This window comes from Nyctereutes procyonoides, unplaced genomic scaffold (genome assembly GCF_905146905.1).
Source record: "Nyctereutes procyonoides isolate TBG_1078 unplaced genomic scaffold, NYPRO_anot_genome, whole genome shotgun sequence".
Lineage (NCBI taxonomy): Eukaryota > Metazoa > Chordata > Mammalia > Carnivora > Canidae > Nyctereutes > Nyctereutes procyonoides.
The window spans coordinates 44,438,340-44,461,228 of record NW_026575024.1 but is presented as its reverse complement, the minus strand read 5'-3'; the positions used below and the strand labels follow the sequence as shown (position 1 = coordinate 44,461,228).

Here is a 22,889-nt window from a genome sequence, read left to right as displayed (position 1 = left end):
TTTGAAAACCCCTACCAATATCAGGCAGCACAGTGGCCTCTCCTGAGACCAATGCTTCCACCAGAGGTGGAACCCTAATGCTTCTCAAGAGTGGTCAGAAGGGAACCTGGCCTTACACAGCCAGCCCCAAGGCCCTTGCCAAAGCATGGCTTTCAGATAGCCAGAACCTGCTCTGTCTGGGGCACAGAGACCAAAAAGGACCCAGAGTCAGTCCTTGACTAATGACAGATAGGTGCTGAGGTATAAATGCCCCAGCTACTTCTCCTCTGATGGAGACAACTAAGTAAGAGGTGAGACTTATACTGCCCCCAAGCTCCCTTTAAGATGTAGCTAAAGTTTTCTTTGAGGGACTTTGCTTGAAATTGGACTCTTGTCTGACCTCTTTGCTGCCCCACTCCACTTTGAGTTTCTCTTGGGAGCATTTCCTGATAAGCCACTTTGATACAAATCTTTAGCTCTGCACCTATTTCTGAGGAATCAGACTTAAGATAGCCCCCAACCTTCACTCTTGGCTCTTCCACCATTTGAATTGGATATTCCTGCCTGTGGGTTATTCCTAGAGCCAGAGGCTCTCTCAGATGCTCCCACCTAGATGTTACTTCCAGAATAAGAACCACATCTTTTTGCTCTCTGTTGTATCTTTGGGGCTCAGGCCAGTCCCTGGCACACATGAGTTGTTGAATGAATGAGTGCTCTTCCCCCTCTGCCTTCCTCTTGATAACTTCCCTGTTTATTTTCCTCCTAGACCAGGGCTAAATCAGGACACGGAGTGGGTGGAGCTCCAGCCAGTCCATGAGAAGCTCAGCTGGACCTGGTGGGGAAGTGACTGACATGGTAATAGCCATTAAAAGGCACTGTCCAAGCTTTTTCAACCATTCACCATCAACAACTATCTACGTGGTGGCTTCAATTTGGAATGCACTCTTTTCTGATCCACTGTTAAGTTCTCATGGAGCAGAAGCCATTGGCTTTAAAACATGATCCCTCTAATGACTAAGTTGTAAACTGCTTCTACTGGCATGTAAGAGAAGCCCAAATTGGCTCTACATCACCAGATATTCAACACCAAGTACACAGAGTCTTTGAGGGCCTGGGAGGACCGTGCTGGTATAGGTGCTGCTCATTCTGTGCAACTTCTAGAGGCTGAGCTCAGAGTTTTTTGAGTTTTGTTTTTCACCATATTTGAAATGATTCTGCAAACACTGATGTAACTTTAAATTTAGTGTATCCATGGCGGAGGGTGGGAGGGAGTTTTTTAAAGAGACACAGTGTCGGTAGTTCAATATATGAAACATGGAAGCAACTTGTGTGGCCACATCTTGACCAGTCCTTCTGCTGAGGTCCTAATTTACTTGGTCAGTTGACTGAGACCAGTATTGTATTAAATTCTTCAAGGACTCAGAAGTCACAGATTATCACCATCCTACTGCTTGTGGTTTTGAGTTTTAACGTTAAGTAATAAGCTAAATGGCAGAAGGGCCACAAAGGACAGAGTTCTCAGAGTCAGCACTGATGTCTGCTACAGTCCTGGTTAGTTTCAGCATTTGTATTTTAAATCCGGTTTTGCATTTGATTCTTTATATTTTTACAAAATATTTATAGAGTATGTAGTAAGCATTAGGTTCTGCAAGGGGGAAGAAAAACAAAGACATAGTATGCTGTATCAAATTGAAGTTACTGTTAATTATAAGGCACACTCTTATTTTATATGTCATCAAGAAAAAAAAAGAGCTGCCAGTTATAATTATGACACACCACTGACTGTAGCATACAAATGTTTTCAGAGATGATACATTTAGAAATCAGTGACTCTTGGAACTCAAATGTGCTGATCTATGTCTTCATGGAGCTCAAGTTGGAGAAGCCTGAGGTTTTTAGTGGCTTGTTTGGCTGTCTTGTCAGTGACAAACCTGCTGTGTGGGGGATTAGCATCTTGGAGTTTACAAAATGGGAGTTGATGAGATGACCAGCAGGCACTCAGGCCTTCTGGGCTCCTTCTGGCATCCTGTCCAGGTGATAGGGCTCTCATGGAAGGCATTCTACCTTGACCATGGCTGGAAGCCTGGCAAGAGCAGATTTCTGCATCCTGAGCAGGTTCTTCTGCCCCCTGGTTGCTGAGAAACATAAAGGTTGAAGCCCATTGCCATGGGAAATAGGCACTAAAATCTGAATGTGGTGCCCTTTTGGCCTTCAAGCATTCAGAGGACCTCCAAGGCCAACGGAGCTTTGGGTGGATTTACCATGGAGATCAATCTTGTCCATCCATACATCAGTTCAGCCACAAAGGGTTTGTTCCTACAGTTAACAAAACTATGCAAAACTCAATATATAAAAGTTCTCTTTCAAAGTCATAGTTAGGCACTGTATAAGAAACCTACCTAAGGGTCACTTGGAACATCATTTTGTTTCACTCTTTTCTTTTGATTAAAGCCCAAACTCTGTACAGTAAGATGCGGAACACGTGGAAGATTGTTAAGTTGCAAATGATATTTTTTTGGCAGAAAACATAAAAAAGGGTTTTAATTTTATTGCCCTGGACATCTTTAGCCACTTTTGTATTAGGCTGAGCCAAATCAAATTGCAATTGTTTGAAGGCCAAAAAACTGTTGAATATTAGCAGTATCAAGCTTACATCTAACCTTGCAAAGTTAGATACACAGAGCTGGCTAACAGTGGATGTAACAGCTGGTTCAACACGGGATTCTTTTGTCCAATGACTATTTATCAGTCTCTGCCATTTGGAATTAGCTTTAACATCCTGTTGATTTTTTCTTTAATGACTTAAATCAATCTTTGACACACAGTTACTAAGTATTTGTATGAGAATTACGGTTTTGACTTTTGGAAATTATCTCTGAAGTTCAGGGCCATTCTAAGACATTGGTCAATTGTGGATCCCAGGCTTTCTGTATGCATGAGGGAGGAAGTGTTCCTTAACCTCTCTGGACTTCAGTTTCCTCAAGCATTAAATAGATGTAATATATATATGCAGTGGAATATTACTCATTCATTATAAAGAACAATATCTTGCCACTTGCAACGATGTGGATGGACTAGAGAGTATACTGCTAAGTGAACAAAGTCAGAGAAAGACAAATACCATCTGATTTTACTCATGTGTAATTTAAGGAACAAATGAAAAAAAAAACCACAAATGAGCAAAGGAGAAAAAAAGAGAGAGAAAGAGGCAAACCAAGAAACAGACTCTTAACTATTAATAGAGAACAAACTGAGGGTTACTATAGGGAAGGTGGGCAGGGGGATGGGCTAGATGGGTGATAGGGTTTAAGAAGTGACATATCATGATGAGCACTGGATGTCATATGGAAGTGTTGAATCACTAAATCCTACACCTGAAACTAATATTACACTGTATGTTAACTAGCTGGAATTTAAATAAAAACTAATGAAGAGATCAATGAATTTTTAATGCCTCTTCTGACTCAAATTCTTGTTGATCACCAGCCATCGTTCTGTGCATTTCAGGGTGCAGTGTCATGAATGTTGTCACATTCACTTCCCTTTTATCACCTCTAGCTTCCTACTGAGCTTCACTGGGCTTTCTACAAGCAGTGGAGGAGAAATAATGACTCACCCTTTCTGGAAGACAATCTGAATGTATACATCATCAATTTATGTATGAAAACTGTTGGATTCAGCATTTCTAATTCTAGGAATTGATTCAAAGAAATAATCAGACATATAGTAAAGGATGTTTGAGGCAGTATCATTCATAATAGTGAACAAGGACTAAATATCTAACAACAGTGGACTGGTTAAAGTGTGGTATAGCAATATATTAGAATACTGCACAGTTATTGAAATAGCGATTCTGTTGCTCTTACATATAGAAAACAAACTGATGGTGGTCAGGGGAGGTGGGTGGACAGGTGGGGGGGATAGATGAAGAGGGTTAAGAGGTACAAACGTCCTGTTATAAAATAAAAAGGTACTGAAGATAAAAGCACAGCATAGGAAAAATGGTCAATAATATTGTAATACTGTGATATAAGGGTAGATGATAACTACACTTATCGTGGTGAGCACTGAGTACTATATAGAATTGTTGAATCACTATGTTGTACACCTAAAACATAACATTATATGTCAACTCTATCTCAAAAATAAATTTTAAAATGGTGATTCTGTTATATATTTATTGATATGTATAATACATGTCAGTATATCAATATAGTGATAAATTATTAAGTGGAAGAAAAGATGCAAAACAGCATGTATTCTCTGAGCCCATTTATGTAATATATTTATCTATGGATTTGTGTAATATAACAGAGCAAGATTCCAGATGCCTTAGCACATAAACACAGGGCTCATTTCCAGATGGAGCAATTAGTGGTGGTAATCTTCTCTTCCTTCTTTATATTTTTCAGTTTTTCTGCAATAAGCATATTTTTCTTCCCTTAGGAAAAATAGCTATCTTCATTTCGGGAAAAATAGAAGTAAAAGAGTTATTCAATGGGTGGGATTCATATGTAGAGCCTGGAGTTAACCGCACAGTAATTAGACAAATTTTCTTGAGAGCATGTGGGCCCTGTGATCTACTACTCTGCTGACAGGTACTTAGATTTGCCAAACCTAGAGCCTGTGATACATCAGCTGGTTGGTGTAGGCCTTAATAAAACAAAGGAAATAAGATATCCTGCCAATGGCCATGGCTGAGGTACGGAATTACATTCCTCATTTCCTGAGGCCAGGGCCTTACCAAGAAGAGTGGCACCGCACCTACACAGTGTAGGTGGTTTCAAACTTTTTTGATGAATCCTCTCAGCTGCCTGCCAGGGTTGACCTCAATATAGAATAGAAGGCCCTCCTCATTCCAAAACATCAGTTTATATATAGGGAAGTGTTCTCTCTCTCTCTCTCTCTCTTTTTTTCTAGTTACAAAAAAGGGAGTAAGCTCTGAGCTATAATTTCCGGTGCCCCACTGTTGCTATTAAACCCATTCCAAGTGCTTACCAAGGTCAAATGCCAAGAGAGTCCAGGGATATGTTCAAATTAGCACTTCCCCAAGTGTTTTTTGCCCAATGCCATCAGTGTAAGATGTGAGCAGGTGGGATTTCCAAATGGGGTGACTGCCCCCATAACACTGGAAGCATCCAATGAAATCAGGTTAAACATTCACTTGAACAAAGTCATGGTGGGCTCCTAGGAACCTTTAAGATGCTGCTGTGCAGAGTGGGCCACCAGGAAAACAACGGGGCCTGCAGGATTCCACAGGCCTATTGCCCTACTACTCTTTGCTGATGACTATTTCAGTGAAGCAATGTTCTGCAGAAACTCTTAAAGAAATGCTGACCTATCAGGATGCTGACATGGCCTCTGGAGACAATAACTGCTGTATGCAGAATCTTGGTTTTAATTGCAATAAAAACAAAACCACGAAAAAGCCACTAGGAATGCATGGAGTAAAGATTCAAAGGGGAAAGAACTGAAGAGGAAGCATGAATTTGTGACTTGCAACATTAAAGTGAAAATTTTGAAATAGAACCTTAAAAACTTATTTTCTGTAAATTGAGTATGATAATGTACTCTGAGCACATATATTTAGTTTAGGGAAGGAAGAAGGTGGAGGGATTATGAAAAGGGAATTTGGACTTTTAAAAAATGTGAAGGTCGGTCATTTTGGTCTTGTGAAGATGATTAATAACTCTGAGGCAATGAATCACTGAGGCTTTGAAACTTGTTAAAATGCCAAAGTTCTGTTTGTTCCTCATCTGGAACTGGAGCTTTGATGCATAGGTCCGTGGAGGCAGCCTGGACTCAGGATTTCAGATAGGATATGCTAGCAGGTATGATTAGTGCCCTGCCCATAACCCTGGGAGGCCACTGCTCCTGTAGCCTGTGATGGCTTTCCTCTGCAAATACCTAGAAGACTCTCCTCAAGGCCTGTGGATACTCTGGCCAGAGGAACTCAGAGCAGGGAGACATCTGGTTCATAAATACCCCAGCCTCTTCCCCCTGGAGGGACTACACTGATACTACACAGTTTTCCAAGACCAAGCCCCAGAGGCTGCCTTCCCTTCTCTGTCACACTCTTCTACCTGAGTCCCTGTGATCACCTCCAAAATAGTCTACTGGTATTCACATACTGTCTCTGAATCTGCTACTGGAAAACCCAACCAATGCTTTTCTTTTTGCTATAAATTCACAGCACAACCTCTTAGGCTATTTCTTCCACGTTAGACATCCAGGTGCTTTCACCAGCCCTCAGGGCCTTTACCTCTCCCTAGTATTCCCACATAATGGGTATATGGGGGTGCAGATGATTTCAAGGCTGTTTTGGTTTAGTTTGTGTGACCAGATTTGGACACAGTGTTTCAATGCTAACCTGGTCTCATCTCCTCTAACACACACATACACGCACACATAAGAGGTTTGCAACTCTCTTATCACCACTACAAATAAAATTAACAGAAAATATCCACCAGACCAGTATTTCTCAAAGTGGAACGTGCACATCCATCACCTGGGGAGTTCATTAAAATGCAGGTTCTGACTCCTGGGTCTGGGGTAGGGCCTGGGATTCCACATTTCTAACAAACTCCTAGGCCTGATTGAAAGCCCATACAAGGAACAAGGTTCTAATGGGAGCCCAGAGGATAAAACCAGTGCTTTTGATGTCAGCATATTCGGCATCTTGTCCAACTGGCCACATAAGGGATGCCTAATATATACTGGTGAAATCAGTTCTTGCAATTGTTATATTAATAATTCAGTCCACTAACTTAATTGAGCTACAGATAAAACAACAGCAACTGTTCAGTGCAAATTTGCAAAGATAAATCTTCCTGATGGTGGGAAAGTACACACTGGGACACTGATGATGTCAATGCACAGCATGGGTAGATAGGTAAATTAGAAAAGTGAGTCACTGTCCATGAAGAGACACTTCTCCAAAGAAGACATACGAATAGCTAACAGACACATGAAAAAATGCTGAACATCACTAGGCCTCAGGGAAATACAAATCAAAACCACAATGAGATACCACCTCACACCGGTTAGAATGCCTAAAATTAACAACTCAGGAAACAACAAATAATGACGAAGATTCGGAGAAAGGGAACCCTCTTACACTGTTGGTGGGAATGCAAACTGGTGCAGCCACTCTGGAAAACAGTGTGGAGGTTCCTCAAAAAGTTGAAAATAGAGCTGTCCTATGATCCAGCAAATGCACCACTAGGTATTCATCCAAAGGATACAAACTTAGTGATTCAAAGGGCACATGCACCCCAATACTTATAGCAGCCATGCCCACAATAGTCAAAGTATGGAAAGAGCCCAGATGTCCATCGATAGATGAATGGTTAAAGAAAATGTAGGATACACATAAAATGGAATATTTCCCACCCATCAAAAAAATCTTCCAATGACATGGATGGAATTAGAGGGTATTATACTAAGTGAAATAAGTCAGAAGAAGACAAATACCATAGGATCTCACTCACATGTGGAATCTAAGAAACAAAACAGATGAACAGAGGAGAAGGGAGGGAAAAATAAAACAAGATGAGAACAGAGAGGGAGGCAAACCATAAAAGACTCTTAACTCTAGGAAATAAACTGAAGGTTGCTGGAGGGTAGGTGGGTGGTGGGATGGAGTAACTAGGGGATGGGCATTAGGAGGGCACGTGATGGAATGAGCACTGAGTGTTATATGCAGATGATGAACCACTAAATTCTACCCATGAAACTTATAGTACATTATATATTAACTAACTTGGATTTAAGTAAAGTAAAAATGTGAGTCACTGTCAACTCATTTACTGGAGACCTGCTCCTTTTAGGGTACTGGGCTAAATGGACATGTAAAGAAGTATAAGACATTTTCCTTGTCCCGGAAAAGGTTTACAATGTGATAGGGAAGGTAAGACAGAAATAAGGAACAGGAACACATGCCTGGTGAGTGGTCACAGATGCTAGTAATGCCAACAACTTGCATTTGCTCGACATAACCTACCTGACCCTTTGGATCACTAAATAGGTTGCACTGTTACTAAAGACCTTGGCTCCTCCTATCTAGCAAACACAGGGAGCTGCATTTTGCAAGACAGACTTGGGTTTCACTTCAGCCCTAGCCTGGACCCTTCACACACACACACACACACACACACACACACACACACACACACACCCCTTGACAGTTGTGTGCCCCTAATTAGAAAAGTTTTAATATTCTGATTCAGGGCAAGAGAACTAAGAGCATGTTCTTTAAAAACAGAATCTGACCCATGTTCGTAGCAGCATTACTTGCAAGAGCTAAAAAGGGGGAAGTAACCGAAATGGACATCGATGGATGAATGCATAAACAAAATGTGGTATATACAGACAACGGAATGTGCTTGTTCCTTAAAAAGGAAAGGAACTCTGACACTTGTTACAACTGGAGGAAAATTGCACTGAATGAAATGACCCAGACACACAAAGACAAATAGTGTAGGATTCCACTCATATGAGATATCTGGAATAGTCAATGCATGGAGACAGAAGGCAGAATGGTGCTTCCAGCAGCTGGGAGGAGGGCTTAGTGTTTAATAGGGTCAGAGTTTCAGCTCCCGAAGATGAAAAAGTTCTGGATTTGAATGGTAGTCATATTGGCACAACAATGTGAATGCAGCACTGTGAGCTGTTCTATGTCACAAACTGTTCACTTGAAAATAGTTAAAATTGGGGATCCCTGGGTGGCGCAGCGGTTTAGCGCCTGCCTTTGGCCCAGGGCGCGATCCTGGAGACCCGGGATCGAATCCCACGTCGGGCTCCCGGTGCATGGAGCCTGCTTCTCCCTCTGCCTGTGTCTCTGCCTCTCTCTCTCTCTCTCTCTCTCTGTGTGTGACTATCATAAATAAATAAAAATTAAAAAAAAAGAAAATAGTTAAAATTGTATATTTTATGTTGTGTTTGTTTTGCCTCAGAATCTATAAAAGTCAGACAACTGGGTATCAGAGTTTTTGTAAATGTATGCTGTAGAAACCATCTTTGGAGGAAATGATCTATAGTAACCCAGCAGCATTCTTTAAACCCGGGTTCCCCTAAGAAGGTAACAATCACCTAAAGCAATGACCAAGAGAGGCATGAAATGTAAAGCAGAGTAACCCTCTTGACAGTGTTTTCACTGATCCCATATAGATATGGACTAAGGGCTAACTGTGTGCAGGCACATTCAGGTGGTGCCTCTTGATGGGAGGGAGGCACAAAAAGCAGCCCCCTCTGCCGTGCCTCTTCCACATCTTGACATCTCCTGTTTCCTGATGACACCAGACACTCAGGAATGGACAAGAAAAGCTTGCTGTTCACACACATAGGTTAGGAACTATCATCCTAGCAAAGAATCCTGGGATTCTTTCTCATGTTGGACAGGCCTTCTGGGATCAGGTAGTGGAGTTAAGATGCCCAAGGGGAAAGACCTGGCCCATCCACAGAAGCATAGGCCTGGGGACACCTGGGTGGATTAGTAGTTGAGCATCTGCCTTTGGCCCAGAGCGTGATCCCTGGATCCGGGATGGAGTCCCACATCAGGCTCCTTCTCCCTCAGCCTATGTCTCTGCCTCTGTCTCTCACTGTGTCTTTCATAAATAAATAAAAATCTTAAAAAAAAAAAAAAAAAAAGAAAGAAGCATCGGCCTGGAGTAGGAGAGCTGGGTGGAACCCCATGTGTCTCTCTTTTGTGTCTATGAGCAATGTCTGCAGCTCCTGTCCTGTTTGTAACAGTGCATTTTGGTTCAGATGAGAAAGTTGTCTATGGCCAGACTTTTGTTTAGGTCAGTTAGTGAAAGGGATGGAGGAAGACTTCTAGAGTGAAGTCTGGAACACTAGAATCTGCTTTTAATGTTCAGCTTAATTTAATCGCCAAAATACAAGTGGATACTCTGAAAAGGGAGCAGGGGGCCACAGACATCTGCAGGGTGAGGGAGTAAGAGCTGAAGAGAGAGCCCTGCAGGTCCTTTGATCAATGCCACTGCCAGCCCACGTCACCTGCCCCATGGCCATGGTTGGCTGCACATCCATGCACTGGGCTCACCTCCTGAGAATCGTCTATTCTGATGACCAAGGGATTGATGTTTTTGACATCATACATAAAGCACCATTTAGAACCAGCACCAGGCAGGTTGACTTTGTGAGAATTCATCAAGCTGGATACTGATGTGAGCACTCTCTACATGTATGTCACACTGAAACAAAAAGTGAAACATATAATAATAAAGTGAATAAAATGATGTCATTTGAAGATTCAAGAATCATGACCCCTAAGTGCACATGTGAACCTGGGATAAATCCAGAATGAGAGCAAAAGAAATTCCATAAGGACATAACTGGGCAATCACCAAACACTGATAATGGACTGTAGGCTAGAGCAGTGTTGTAGCCATGTTTAATTGCTTGGTTTTGAACATTTACTGTGAATATGTAAGAGAATGTCCTTGCTCCTAGGAAATACACATGGAAGGGTTTAAATGGGTGTGATGTCTCCACTGAGTTCTCAAATGGGTCAGAAAATATATTACATATATGACCACATATAGAGAGGCAAAACATATATTTATGGACTAGTTACATATTTATACAATTGCTTGTGCATGTATATATGTAAGAAAGAGAGAAAGAGAGGGTGCCTGGCTGGTTTAGTCGCTAGAGTATGCAACTCTTGATCTCAGGTTTGTGAGATCAAGCCCCACGTTGGGCAAGGAGCCTACTTAGAAAAGAAAGAAAGAATAAAGAGAGAAAGAGAGTTATCAGGAAAATGGAACAAAATATAAACAACTAGGGAATCTGGAACTGGGAAAATGGGTATAGAGGAGTCCTTGGTATTATTCTTGCAACTTCTATGGATATTTGAAATTATATAGTACACATATATATATATACATGAAATTATACATACATACATGAAAGTATAATACAAGGAATCGCTCGTGCTACTCTTACAACTCTTCTGTAAATTATATCAATAACCTCCTTCTTCTACTCTACCTAGCCTGAAGGGGGAAAAATATTAAAATGATGTACACAAGAATGAAAACCCAGCTGCCAGGAACCACTTCCCTAATTCCTGCTAGCACATCTCCAAAGCTCACTATCACATTCTTATTGTTGGGAAATCTGTCCTTTGGAAAGCTCAGTAAGCTATGTTCCTTGTCCTCAAAAATCTACATCCCTGTGCCTTTGGAACACAAGTCAGAGGAAGTTAGCTGAGGCAGACTGAACCTCTTCCTGTCTAAGGCTGCTGAGCCTGGACACCTGGCTGAGCCATGGCCCCTGTGCTTGCCAGCCACACCCAGCAGAGGCCCCAGTGGAGCCAACTGGGCAGTGGCCACCGGGCAGGCCTGCTGAGCTACCTGCTGAGCCCTGGAACCACACATGCCTGGTAAGAAGGCCAGCTTAGGATCTCCCCACCTATAGGACCTATGGGGCCATCTGGGAAAGGGGCAGGAGTAACTTTGTGGGAGGATAGAAGGGAAATAGCATAAGGAAGCTGCCCAGCACATTCGTGGGCATGAGAACCCCAACCACAGTCAGCCCAGGCCAGCAGCGCGCAACACCTGGAAGCACACACATACTCATAAATGCTCATCTTTGGGGCCCCTGGCTGGCTCAGTCAATAGAGCATGGGCCTCTTGACCTCAGGGTTATGAATCTGAGCCCCACATTGATGTAGATATTATAAAGAAATAAATTTTTTAAAAAAAGAAATAAACTTAAAAAAAATGCTCATCTTTGATGGCCTCACCCAGCACTCGGGCTACCATGTTTCCAGAAAGGAAACAATTTAAATTTCATCAGAAATTTAATTCTTTCATCAGAGTTAACTTCTGTGTCTCTCGGGAAAAAATAAAAATCTATTTTGAATTACAAATAAAGGGGGGTGGATCAAAATTTTTCAGTATTTGGGAAACTGTAAATGCATTTAATATGGTCTTGGGGGTAGGGCAGGAAAGGACTGTGGGGTAAGTGTCTGGGGTGGAGGAGACAGTGAAGGGAGCCCAGAGGAGATTATAAAATGGACTGCTCTGGTGACAGGTGTATTTGTTTTATGTTCCCTGGTAGATTCCTAGCAAAAACATGGCAGCAAGCACAGTGATCCCTGTGTGTATTTCTTTCTGTTGCCCACATCTCAAGTCTGGCTCCTTCAAATACAGTTGACCCTTGAATAACACAGGTTGGCACACTGACTCCCTTGCACAGTTGAAAATCCAAGTATAATTTTGGACTCCCCCAAAACTTAATTAATAGCCTGCTGTTCACTGGAAGCCTTAACATAGTCAATGAACATTTGGTATTATATACTGTATTCTTACAATACGGTGAGCTAGAGAAAAGAAAATGTAATTAGGAAAATCATAAGGAAGAGCAAATACATTTACAGCACTATAATACACTTATTGAAAAAACTCCATGTATAAATGGATCTGCATATTTCAAACCCGAGCCACGGGTCAACTGCAGTAGGTACTCAACAAATGACTACAATCTCTCCAAGTAGAAGGGAAGGTGGAACATTCATCTCTTCTGCCTGGGAGTAATTTCTGCCTTTTTGATTAGACTCTGAAAAGCTTTGTACTTAGTCATAAATGATGTCTTTGGGTTACTTGAGTTGTTCCTAAACCTCATTCACTTGCATGCTGGGAACGAGAAATTCATTCCACAGCGTTATTCTAGTTTCTAGCGGGTTATGTTTTCCCCCATTGTTTTGATGTCCAAAGTCTTTCTAGAGGTCCTACATAGAGAACCTAACATGATCCTTGGATGACTCTTGTCAGGTCTTGAAAAGATAGCACTATGGATGTGATGGTGGAGAAGCTGAAGCTGTCCTAACTTTGGGGAAGTCTCAGCAAGTCCATTTCACACACCTCAGGAAAGGTAAAGAGATACACTTTGCTAGCTTTAGCCAATGTTGGCTACCACTTAAAGAGTGGCCTTCTCTGTAGCAGGTACTATACTATACATCATATCATCTAATCTTCACATAGTCCTGGTGTAACAGGCAGGGACTTTTAGTCCCATTTTGCAGAGGAAACTGAGGCTCTGAGAGTTTTCTCTTGGCAAACAGCTGGTACTGGTAGCCAGGATTCTCAGATTTGCAAACCCATGACCTTTCCACAGTACCTCTCCCATTTTTTTTTAAAGTTCTTATTTTAATCACTTGATGCTCATCATGAAAAGAGCACTGTTTAATCCCCATCAACTATTTAACTCATCCCCCCCACACTTCTCCCCTCTGGTAACCATCAGTTTGTTCTCTATAATTAAGAGTCTCTTTTCTTTTTCTCTTTCTTTCTTTTCTATATAAGCTGTACACCGAGTGTGGTACTCAAACTGATGACTCCAAGATCAAGAGTGGCATGCTCTACTGACTGAGTCAGCCAGGTGCCCCAAGAGTCTGTTTCTCGGTTTGTCTCTTTCTCTTTTTTTTCCCACTTGCTCATCTGTTTTGTTTCTTAAGTTCCACGTATGAGTGAAATCATATCGTATTTGTCTTACACTTTTTTGCAGCTGAATAGTATTCCATTGTATATATACACCACATCTTCTTTATTCATTCATTGATCAGTGGACACTTGGGCTGCTGTCATATTTTGACTATTGTAAGTAATGCTGCCACAAACATAGGGGTGCGTGTATCCCTTTGGATTAGCATCTGTATTCTTTGTATAAATAGTAGTGTTTAACTTTTTAAGGATCCTCCATACTGTTTTCCAGAGTGGCTGCAGCGGTTTGCGTTCCTACCAGCAGTGCAAGAGGGTTCTTTTTTCTCCACATTCTTGCCAACACCTGTTGTTTCTTGTGTTTTTGATTTTAGCCATTCTGACAGGTGTGAGGTTATTACTATTGTAATTTTGATTTGTATCGAGGGGATACCCATTTTTGATGTACTAAAAGTAAAACTGGGCTTCATTACATTGGAAAAGGTTGACATGTGCACCCCTGGAAAGCCTGTATTGGCTGTACCCAGGATGAACTTAGTAGCTTCCTCTCAGACCCTGGGGCTCTCCTAGAACCCATCTTCCTCCTCTAGGAGCTCAGCCTTCCTGACTTCTGTATCCTCTTTGACTCGTGGGCACTTCCTTCCCTCTGCAGATAAATGGAGTCTGAGGCTGCTCTGAGTGTCCAGCTGAAGGCTTGAACGGAAGTCAGAGCTGATGGCTGATACGGAACTCTTCCTGGTGAGTGCCCAGGAAAACCCTCTGCTGCCTTATCTAGAGCTGTGAGGAAGCTCTGCTGGTCAGTCCAATGTGTATGTCAGGTATCAGAGGTCCCTGGTGACCTCCAGACATACTCAGCTATGCTTTGTCCAACTTGCTCACATGGGCCTGTCCTATCCTTTATGGTTAAAATGCTTCCAACGTTTAAACATAAAGTGTATTTCATGCAAAAATCAGGAGATCTACACAAAAACCCAAGTTTAAAAGTTCAAAGGCTTTTAGCTTCTTGAAAATTAGAAACACTGTGCTATCCTGGTGATGTCACCCTCTTGATGTGGGACATCTACTCTTCGGTTTGCTGCAGTCCCCACCATTCCCTAGTGTTCCTAGTACTAACAGCCAAATTGTTGTTGCCATTTATCAACTTTCGCCTGGGTTGGCTTTACTGGTTTACATAATCCACCTGGCCCCTGTATGTATTGGAGGTTGAAATCTCCGGTGTATTTATTCTAGCTGTTTCTGACAACCCATATAAGGCAGGCAGTGTGATTCAAAAAAGAGAATGGGCCCAGCCCTCAGAAACCAAGCTCTTATGGGCAGTGCATGCATCTGTTCATTTGTTAGTGAAGACATGGCTACCCATCCCCAAGACTGACTTTGAGAATTGGGTGGCAAAAATGCAATTATCTCCCAAGTGAGCGGTCAGCAGACTTTTTCTATAGAGAGTCAGAGAAAAAATATTTTAGGACTCACAGGCAATAGTCTCTATAGGAACCCAGTTCCGCAGCTGTGAACAGAAGCAGCAGTAGACAATACATAAGGGATAGGTGTGGCTGTGTCCCAATGATCAAAACAGGTGTTTGCTGGGTCACAGTTTGCTGACTTTGTCCCAATTGTCACCTTCCCTCTGCTGTTCCTCTCCAGTTCCCACCACATCTTTCAGGTAGAGGGGTTATTTCAAAAGTATGGGGCAGGCCTAAAAACAAATAAGTAAGAGTTTACAGTCTCTCTTCCTTTCCCGCCTTCTAAAAGTGAGGTGTCAGCTCCAGCCTCATGTTTGCTGTGTGGTTTCGAACTAAGGTATTGAAAAGGAGAAAATAAAGCTCAAGACTCCAGAGAGACCAAGACACTGTGCACAATAAAGATGAGAAGGTGGAATTGAGGCAAAGAAAACCAGAGGTGTCAGCTCCAGCCTCATGTTTGCTGTGTGGTTTCGAACTAAGGTATTGAAAAGGAGAAAATAAAGCTCAAGACTCCAGAGAGACCAAGACACTGTGCACAATAAAGATGAGAAGGTGGAATTGAGGCAAAGAAAACCAGAGGGGATCAGGAGACAGGAGACTCAGGGATGAGTGTTGAAAGAGTGAGGAGGGAAGGGAGCTCCTGGGTACATGGACAAGGTGCAGGGTACCACCAGGAAGCCAGCTGCAAGTAGGCTGAGTGGGAGGTGGCTTGGGGTCCTTTGAGGGACCCCAGGCAAGATCTGGGCTGCACTTCTGTTTTCTTGGTTAATGGAATACAGACAGGGCACTAATCCCAAGTGAGCTTTCTTTTTTTTTCTTTTTTTAAAGATTTCACCCATTTATTCATGAGACATACACACACACACAGACAGAGACAGAGAGAGAGAGAGAGAGAGACAGAGACAGAGAGAGAGAGAGGCAGAGACACAGGCAGAGGGAGAAGCAGGCTCTATGCACGGAGCCTGACATGGGACTCAATCCCGGGTCTCCAGGATCAGGCCCTGGGCTGAAGGCAGTGCTAAACCGCTGAGCCATCAGGGCTGCCCTTCCTCAAAACCCTTCATAGTGTCCAACTGCACTAACTGCCAACTCCTCGTCCAGCCAGCATGCCAGTCCTCCCCAAGCATCCGCACAGGCAGCCCTGCCTCTCCTCCCCATCCTTCAAGCTCAGGTTTCTCTGTTATGTTTCCCCCATCTCTGCATACTCAGTACCCAGGACCAGCCCTGCCACTGTGGGTGCTGAATAAATGAATAATGTATATATAATACACACATATACACATGACACATTTTTCATGCATTCAGCATATTTATTGAACACCTACTATTAAAGAAAGGCCAGGCACCAAGCTAGTCCCACAGGATGCCAATTCAGGATAGTGGGTGCTAAATACACATGCACACTTTTCTTGCTTTCGTTTCCTTTAGTTTCAGAAGGCACACCCCAGAGATAGTCAGAGAGACCTCAGAAATGAGTTATTTCCTAATATACATGGAAGACCAGGATTTCTTGGCCTCAGCATGATGGAAATTTCGGGCCAGATAGTTCTTTATTGTGGGGGGCAGCCCGTGCATTGTAGGGAGCCAGCCAGTCCCACCTCCACCCATGGTGTAACAATAAAAAATACTTTCAGAGAACCAGTGGCTTAAACTGAACTGGCTGTCCTGGAGCAGACCTCAAGTGAGCTGCATCTTTGAGACATTAGCATCGGGGGACATTCTGAAACAACCACAGAATCTGGAAGTTGAATGCAAAAGTAAGCAATGCCTCTGGCTTGTTTCCAAGTGAACATTAATAATGCACACAGAATGTCAACACATGGATTTAACACGGCCACTAGCCACCAGGTCTGAAACAAGACAGAACACAGGATGCCCAAACCACAAAAATGACTAAATGGCCCCCTCTTCTGACACTGAGTGCTGGCTGCTTCACCGCAGCTACCTCTGGCTTCCTTCATTCCTCCTGCCTTCTAGATAAAAATTATTAAGCTACTCAATCAACCAAATTGTCCTAGCTTCCTGATAACACTCAAATCCTCATTCAGGGTTGCCAGATAAAGTACAGAGTGCTCAAATTTCAATTTTAGATAAGCAATGGATCATTTTTTTTAGTATAAGCATGTTCCCAGTATTGCATAGAATGCATTGCCTCTATATATGCTAAATCTGAAATTCAGATTCAGCTAGGTATCCTGGATTTTTCTTTCCACCTCTGCAACCCTTCGTTCCTTAGAATTAGCCAGCACAAACCCAAATCCTATAACAAACCCCTCCCAAGTCCCTCTTACTGAGACTTCCCTTCCTACCCCCATGCTTCTTCTGGTGTCTTCTCCCTGGCTGCAGCAAGTTACAAAACCCAATTCAGGTGAAGGATGTATTCAGGGTGGTCTCTGAGAAGAACGATGCTCACTGTACAAGGCAGGAAACTCTGAGAGGCGGCTCTCCGAAAGGGACAGCTGTGGGTGCGCAGCATGGAAAGCAGAGTCGGGTTCACATCTCAACGAATAAGCATCCACTACAGGGACCATGATCTGAAAAGTGGGGAGGGGGGAGGGGCCCATTTCTCATTTCACAGAGTCAGCACTTTAAAGCCCCAAGGGTGCTAGGTCCCATCTCTGAAATTCCTTCCCAGTTGAAGTGCCATCACCACGGAACCACTACAGAATCCACAAACTGCGTGACCCTAGGCAGGTATCATAACCTGTCCATGCCTCAGTTTCCTCATCTGTAGAATGGGCATATGGTAGCGAGAGGATTAAGTAAGTGAATGGGTATAAAGTGCCTAGAATAATGCCTGGAATGCCATCTCTGAAAAGAAACATAATGTTTAAAAAGCCACTGAATAAAGAGGAAGGCTGGGCTGCACCCATGGAGTGGCATCAAAACAGTCGGCTCCCGGGGCACCTGGGTGGCTCAGTGGTTGAGCGTCTGCCTTTGGCTCAGGGTGTGATCTGGGGGTCCCAGGATCAAGTCCCGCATTGGGCTCCCTGCATGGAGCCTGCTTCTCTCTCTGCCAGTCTCTCTGTGTCTCTCATGAATAAATAAATAAATAACAACAACAACAACAACAACAACAAAACCAGCTGACTTCCCTGAAAAGCTGGGCCTTTAGTAAAAGTCATGTTGCTTCTGCTAGTTCTTCTCTTCCTCTGGCAAATGGTAGTGCATACCAACGACACAGTTTGAGTTCATTCTCCCCAGGCTTTCGCTGAGGAGGGAGGAGCCCACATCTGTGAATCTGAGCCCAGAGAAAGTTTGAGAACCTACAGGTAAATGGGCCACAGCCAGTGTGGGGGGGGCCTGTTGGGGCGACTGTGTCTGTTACAGAGCTCTTCATGGCTGTGTCATCCCGCCTCTGTGGGTCTTCTTCACTAGTGTGTCTGTGTGCAGCTGCTTTTGAGGGAGCAAATATATGTGGAGGTGTCGTGGGGAAGCAGGCAAAAAAAACCCAATGCCAGAACCTGTATCAGACAGTGGCAATGACACTAACACCTACCACGGGGGTGTGACTGTCATCATGAAAACACTATGTCTGCATTGATGGATGCTCACAGCCCAGCTGGGAAGGTGATACACTCCTTTTTCCAGACAGCAACATGAAATCAGCTCTAGAATGCAGACATTTCCATGCTTTTTGTACTGTCCTGTCTACTCATTCAAATATAGAGTATAGCAGCTCTCAAACTCAAATCCCCTGGCGGGCTTGTTAAAACACAGACGGCTGGACGCCACCCCCAGTGTCTGATTCACTAGGTCTGGGGTGGAATCCAACAATCTGCATTTCGAAGAAGTTTCCAGGCCCAGCTGAAGCCGGAAGCCGACACCGCACCTTGAGAACACTGCAGAAGCCGAGACTGCCTTGCTCTCCAACTCTGGGCCACGCCAGCGCTGCCCGGCCAGGAACCATATTTCAAGTACCAACCATTTCCTGATATGTATGGTATTAAAAAAGAAAACCACAGGTCCTAAACGGAGTCACTTACGTTAAGGGCCCCATATAATGGAGACTTGATTCCTCACCTGCCTCCTGACCCCCACCCCCAGCCCCTGGCGGGATGTATCCCTCAGCCAGTCAACAGGCAAGTCTTTTCCGGGCCGTACTGGGAAATCTGCCGACAGACCCCTTGTGTTCCCCTAAGGAGGGCAAGCTGGGGGCACGCTTGCCTAAAGCAACGGATTCTTTGCTAATAACTTCTTTTTCGCACCCTCTACCTTGAAAACCCTTGGCTGCAGCTCCACGGGGCTCCTTTGGATCGGCCAGAGGGGGTGCCACCTGTTTCATGAATGGTTCCATACAGCCAATTTGATCTTTTAGATTACTCAGTTGAATTTCTGTCCCCTCACAGATTCGGTGGCAGCGATGGGACCCGAGGGGAACCCCCTGTGGCGTCCGGGACAGTGACAAACACAGGTGGTTGCCCCGCGACCTCCGTGCGAGCCCAAGGTCTGTCTCCAGGCTTCCGAGGCCGGTTAAGTCCCGCCCCTTGCTGAGGGCCTTTCGATCTGATTGGCTGCGCCGAGCCACGCCCCTACTTCCGGCTCGCCGCTCCCAGGTCTGGCGACCGGAAGCCCCAGCCCCCGCCGCCCTGAGAATTGGCGGTGGTCACCGGCTGGGCGTGACCTGGGCCCAGGAGAAGGCCCTGGGCGAATAAAATATGGTTAAGTGAAATCCTTTAAATCCAAAGAGCTAAGTATACCACCTTCCGGCGCACCTGCTTATTTTATATCTAAGAACTGTGGCCCTGCCAGCGATAAAGATCTACAAAAACGGCAGGATCCTACTAAGCTTGTTGTGTGTCCTGAAGAACCGGTTAGGTGACGTCGGGTTAGGAACCCCAAAATACGGCTGCACGGAAACGTGAGTGGCACCGCATCTGAGGCTAGAGTTGACTGCACAGAAATGTGGATTAAGCCTCCTTTGCGGCCAGGGCCCTACCAAACTGCTGCCAGCCCTCAAGGGAGTCACAACCTAGAATTGCGATGGCCAAGATGGGAAACATTCCGGTTAGACAAGGTCATTTAAGAGGTGCACTTAAAGAGAAAGCTTCAAAATTTCCAAAGTAGCCTCGTTGAAAGTTGATCAATTAAAAAGGCACAAGAGGTACCTGATACAAAGAACTATGTACAAAAGACTGACCTAATATCCTCCTTTATTTGAATACTCATCCTAGTGATCCTCTGTCTGAATTGCTTCTATAGGATCATAAACAAAAGTCCAGCAAGGTCATGCCGTGATAAACACTCCCGTATCTACCTTTGAAGGAGGGCCCTCGGTGAACTCCTCCCAAGCTCAGTGAGACTCAGAGCTTTCCTGAGAACTGCTAGGTTTTCCCCTTCACAGCCAAAGGAAAACTAAAACCAAAGCCAAGACAATAATACATTCTTACATGGATTGATGGGATTGATGGCAGTCCTTAACATCCAAGCCGCACCCCAGTTCTCTGAGGAATCAAAAGCAACCGTCCTCTTTCTCATCTTTACAAAACTAGAAATGCAGCTTTGGAGGCCATTCAAAGTTCACCTGTTCCTTTTGCCAATTCCAAAACCTCCCCTCTATCTCAAAAGGTCTGTAGATTATTAGCCTCAGGAAACCAAGCTCCTTCTTGGGGGAACCTGCATTTGCTCCCTGACTTTGAAATGAACACATTAAAAGCTAAGCCTCAGTGAAGTAATTCTTATCGGAAGTGAAACAAAAGAGGGAAAGGTCATTTAAAATTTAGATGAGTGAAAACCCCTGTTTTCTCCACAAATATTGTTAGCCTTCTGATCAGGTAAACTTAGCTTATTCCCCTGACCAGGAAACAGTTTGGATCCAACTGTTTTTTGTTTTATTTTGTTTTTTGTTTGTTTTTTTTTTTTTTTAATAAGCTACGGAGTTTTTATGATCATACCCTTTTCATGTCTAAAAATTTAAGAACAATAGCCATAGGCCTCTATATGCTTGTGTGTGTCTACTGTACATACGTGATATTTTCTACCTCTGAATGGCATTAAAATTACTTTGCAAATGGCTCTATTTGACTTAAAAAGAAACACTTATGAATAAAGCATTTCTAAATCTCTGAAATATAATAGGAACTAATACTAATGTTTTTCAAGTTCATGTGGTCTAGGATAATTTTCAGTAAATTAGACATACAGCTTTTAGCCTACCTAGGTTTCCTAATCAAATAAATTCATGTTATTTTTAAGAGTTGTCAGCAAAAAATAACTTGAAATAAAGACTTTGTCTAATCTTTTATAAAGCTTTTTGTGGGTAATCTAAACATAATTGTGAAGAACAAGTAAACTGAATAGATGTAAATAAGATAAACTTTTTTTTTTAATTTTTATTTATTTATTTATTTATGATAGTCACAGAGAGAGAGAGAGAGGCAGAGACATAGGCAGAGGGAGAAGCAGGCTCCATGCACCAGGAGCCCGATGTGGGATTCGATCCCGGGTCTCCAGGATCGCGCCCTGGGCCAAAGGCAGGCGCCAAACCGCTGCGCCACCCAGGGATCCCCAAGATAAACTTTTAAAATAGTCCAGCAAAACAATTTGGACTGGATCCTGAATTCTTTTAGTTTCCTTGAAAATCTGGTTACAACTCTCCAGACTAATGCTTCCAATTTACTCCTACTTTTCTGATTTGAAATCAGTAAAAATAGAGACTGCCCTTGAATCTCCTTGGAAGGAATTAAACCAGGTCCTCCTCACTACTCAGATGGCAGCCAGACTTCAGGAACTTACACCTTGAATATACATCTCAAAGAAGGCTCCACCTGACATCTGGCCCTGCGCAGATGATGCAAACCTCCAAATCAAATTGACAAGAAAGACAGGCAGCTGCCATGGAGGTAGACTGCTTCCTCCCAAGACATCAGATCAAGACTTCATGTTTTAACCAAACATTCTTCACTTTCTTTCCTTTACTCTGACACTGGCCTGAAAGATAATGTCAGCATCTGTATCTCCCAGGACATTGCTAATGGGGTTAAGCTTTGCCTTTCAGACTGCTGGATTTGTCATCAAAAACTCCTATGTGCCCATTAGCAGTGCCACCTTAAGGGGAAAGATTTGCACCTGTAGGGTTTGTCTTTGTCTGTGATGGTTATCATTCCCCTTGGGCCTCCTGACCCAGAGCCCTTAAACCCTTGGAATTTCCTAAGTGATAGAAATGTTAGGAGTGTCTTGTTATTCACTGCAAGCCCCTGAGTAGCTTCAGGATGAGCCAGGGGAAAGGGGAACCAACCCCTGTGATTAGAGCATTGGAATGGGGAAAGAAGTGGGGCTGGGGATTGAGCTAATTGCTAATGGCCAGTGATTTAATCAACCATGCCTACGTAATGAGTCTCCATTAAAAACTCTAAATGCAAAGGTTTGGGGAGCTTCTGATTGGTGAGGCTGAGAGTGGTGCATCCCAAACTCCACACAGACATAAGGTCCTACGCTCAGGACCCTGCCAGATCTTGTCCCATGTATCTCTTCATCTAGTTGTCCATCGGTATCCTTTATAATACATTGGTAACAGGAAATAAAGTGTTTCCCTGAGTTCTGTAAGCCCATCTAGTAAAGAACAACCTGAAGAGGGGTTGGGGGAACCACTGATTTGTAGCCAAGTTGGACAGAAGTTTGGAGAATCTGGGAGCCCACTGCTTTTGATTGGTGTTTGAAGTAGGGACAGTCCTGTGGGCCTGAGCCCTCAACCTGCGAGGTCTGTGCTTACCCGGAGTAGTTAATGTCACACTTGGATACCCAGCTGGTGTCCATAGAGAACTGGAGAATGGGCTGGTGTGGGAAAAGCCCATACATATGGTGTCAGAGTTTTGTGAACAGAGCATTTTCTTTTGGCAGTAAAAGATATATTCTAAATAAAGGGCCCATGTGGAACCACTCAGTCCCCAGGTTCAGGGCAATGGTGTTTGGAGACTATGGAGAAGGTAGGATTATTTGTATCTCCACCTACTACTTCCTGACGCCCTTCCCTCTCCACTCTGGGTGA

The 22,889-nt window shown here is 43.5% G+C and overlaps 1 protein-coding gene across 7 annotated transcripts in view; it reads right to left on the bottom strand.

Moving 5' to 3' along the window:
• The window catches only part of RIN2 (Ras and Rab interactor 2), a 213,502-nt gene that overhangs the window by 74,172 nt on the left and 116,441 nt on the right, over positions 1–22,889 (bottom strand). The window contains exon 1 of one of the 7 annotated variants that reach the window (XM_055344982.1): positions 19,118–19,357. The exons of 4 other annotated variants lie outside the window; for them this stretch is intronic. Coding sequence is in view for 2 of the 3 variants with exons in the window: in XM_055344962.1 (XP_055200937.1) it covers positions 10,040–10,147 (108 nt within the window). In the remaining variant the exon portion in view is untranslated. Of the gene's footprint in view, positions 1–10,039; positions 10,163–17,315; positions 17,458–19,117; positions 19,358–22,889 lie in introns of those variants that run through there. 2 more of the 7 variants (XM_055344963.1, XM_055344962.1) reach the window with 2 other exon arrangements.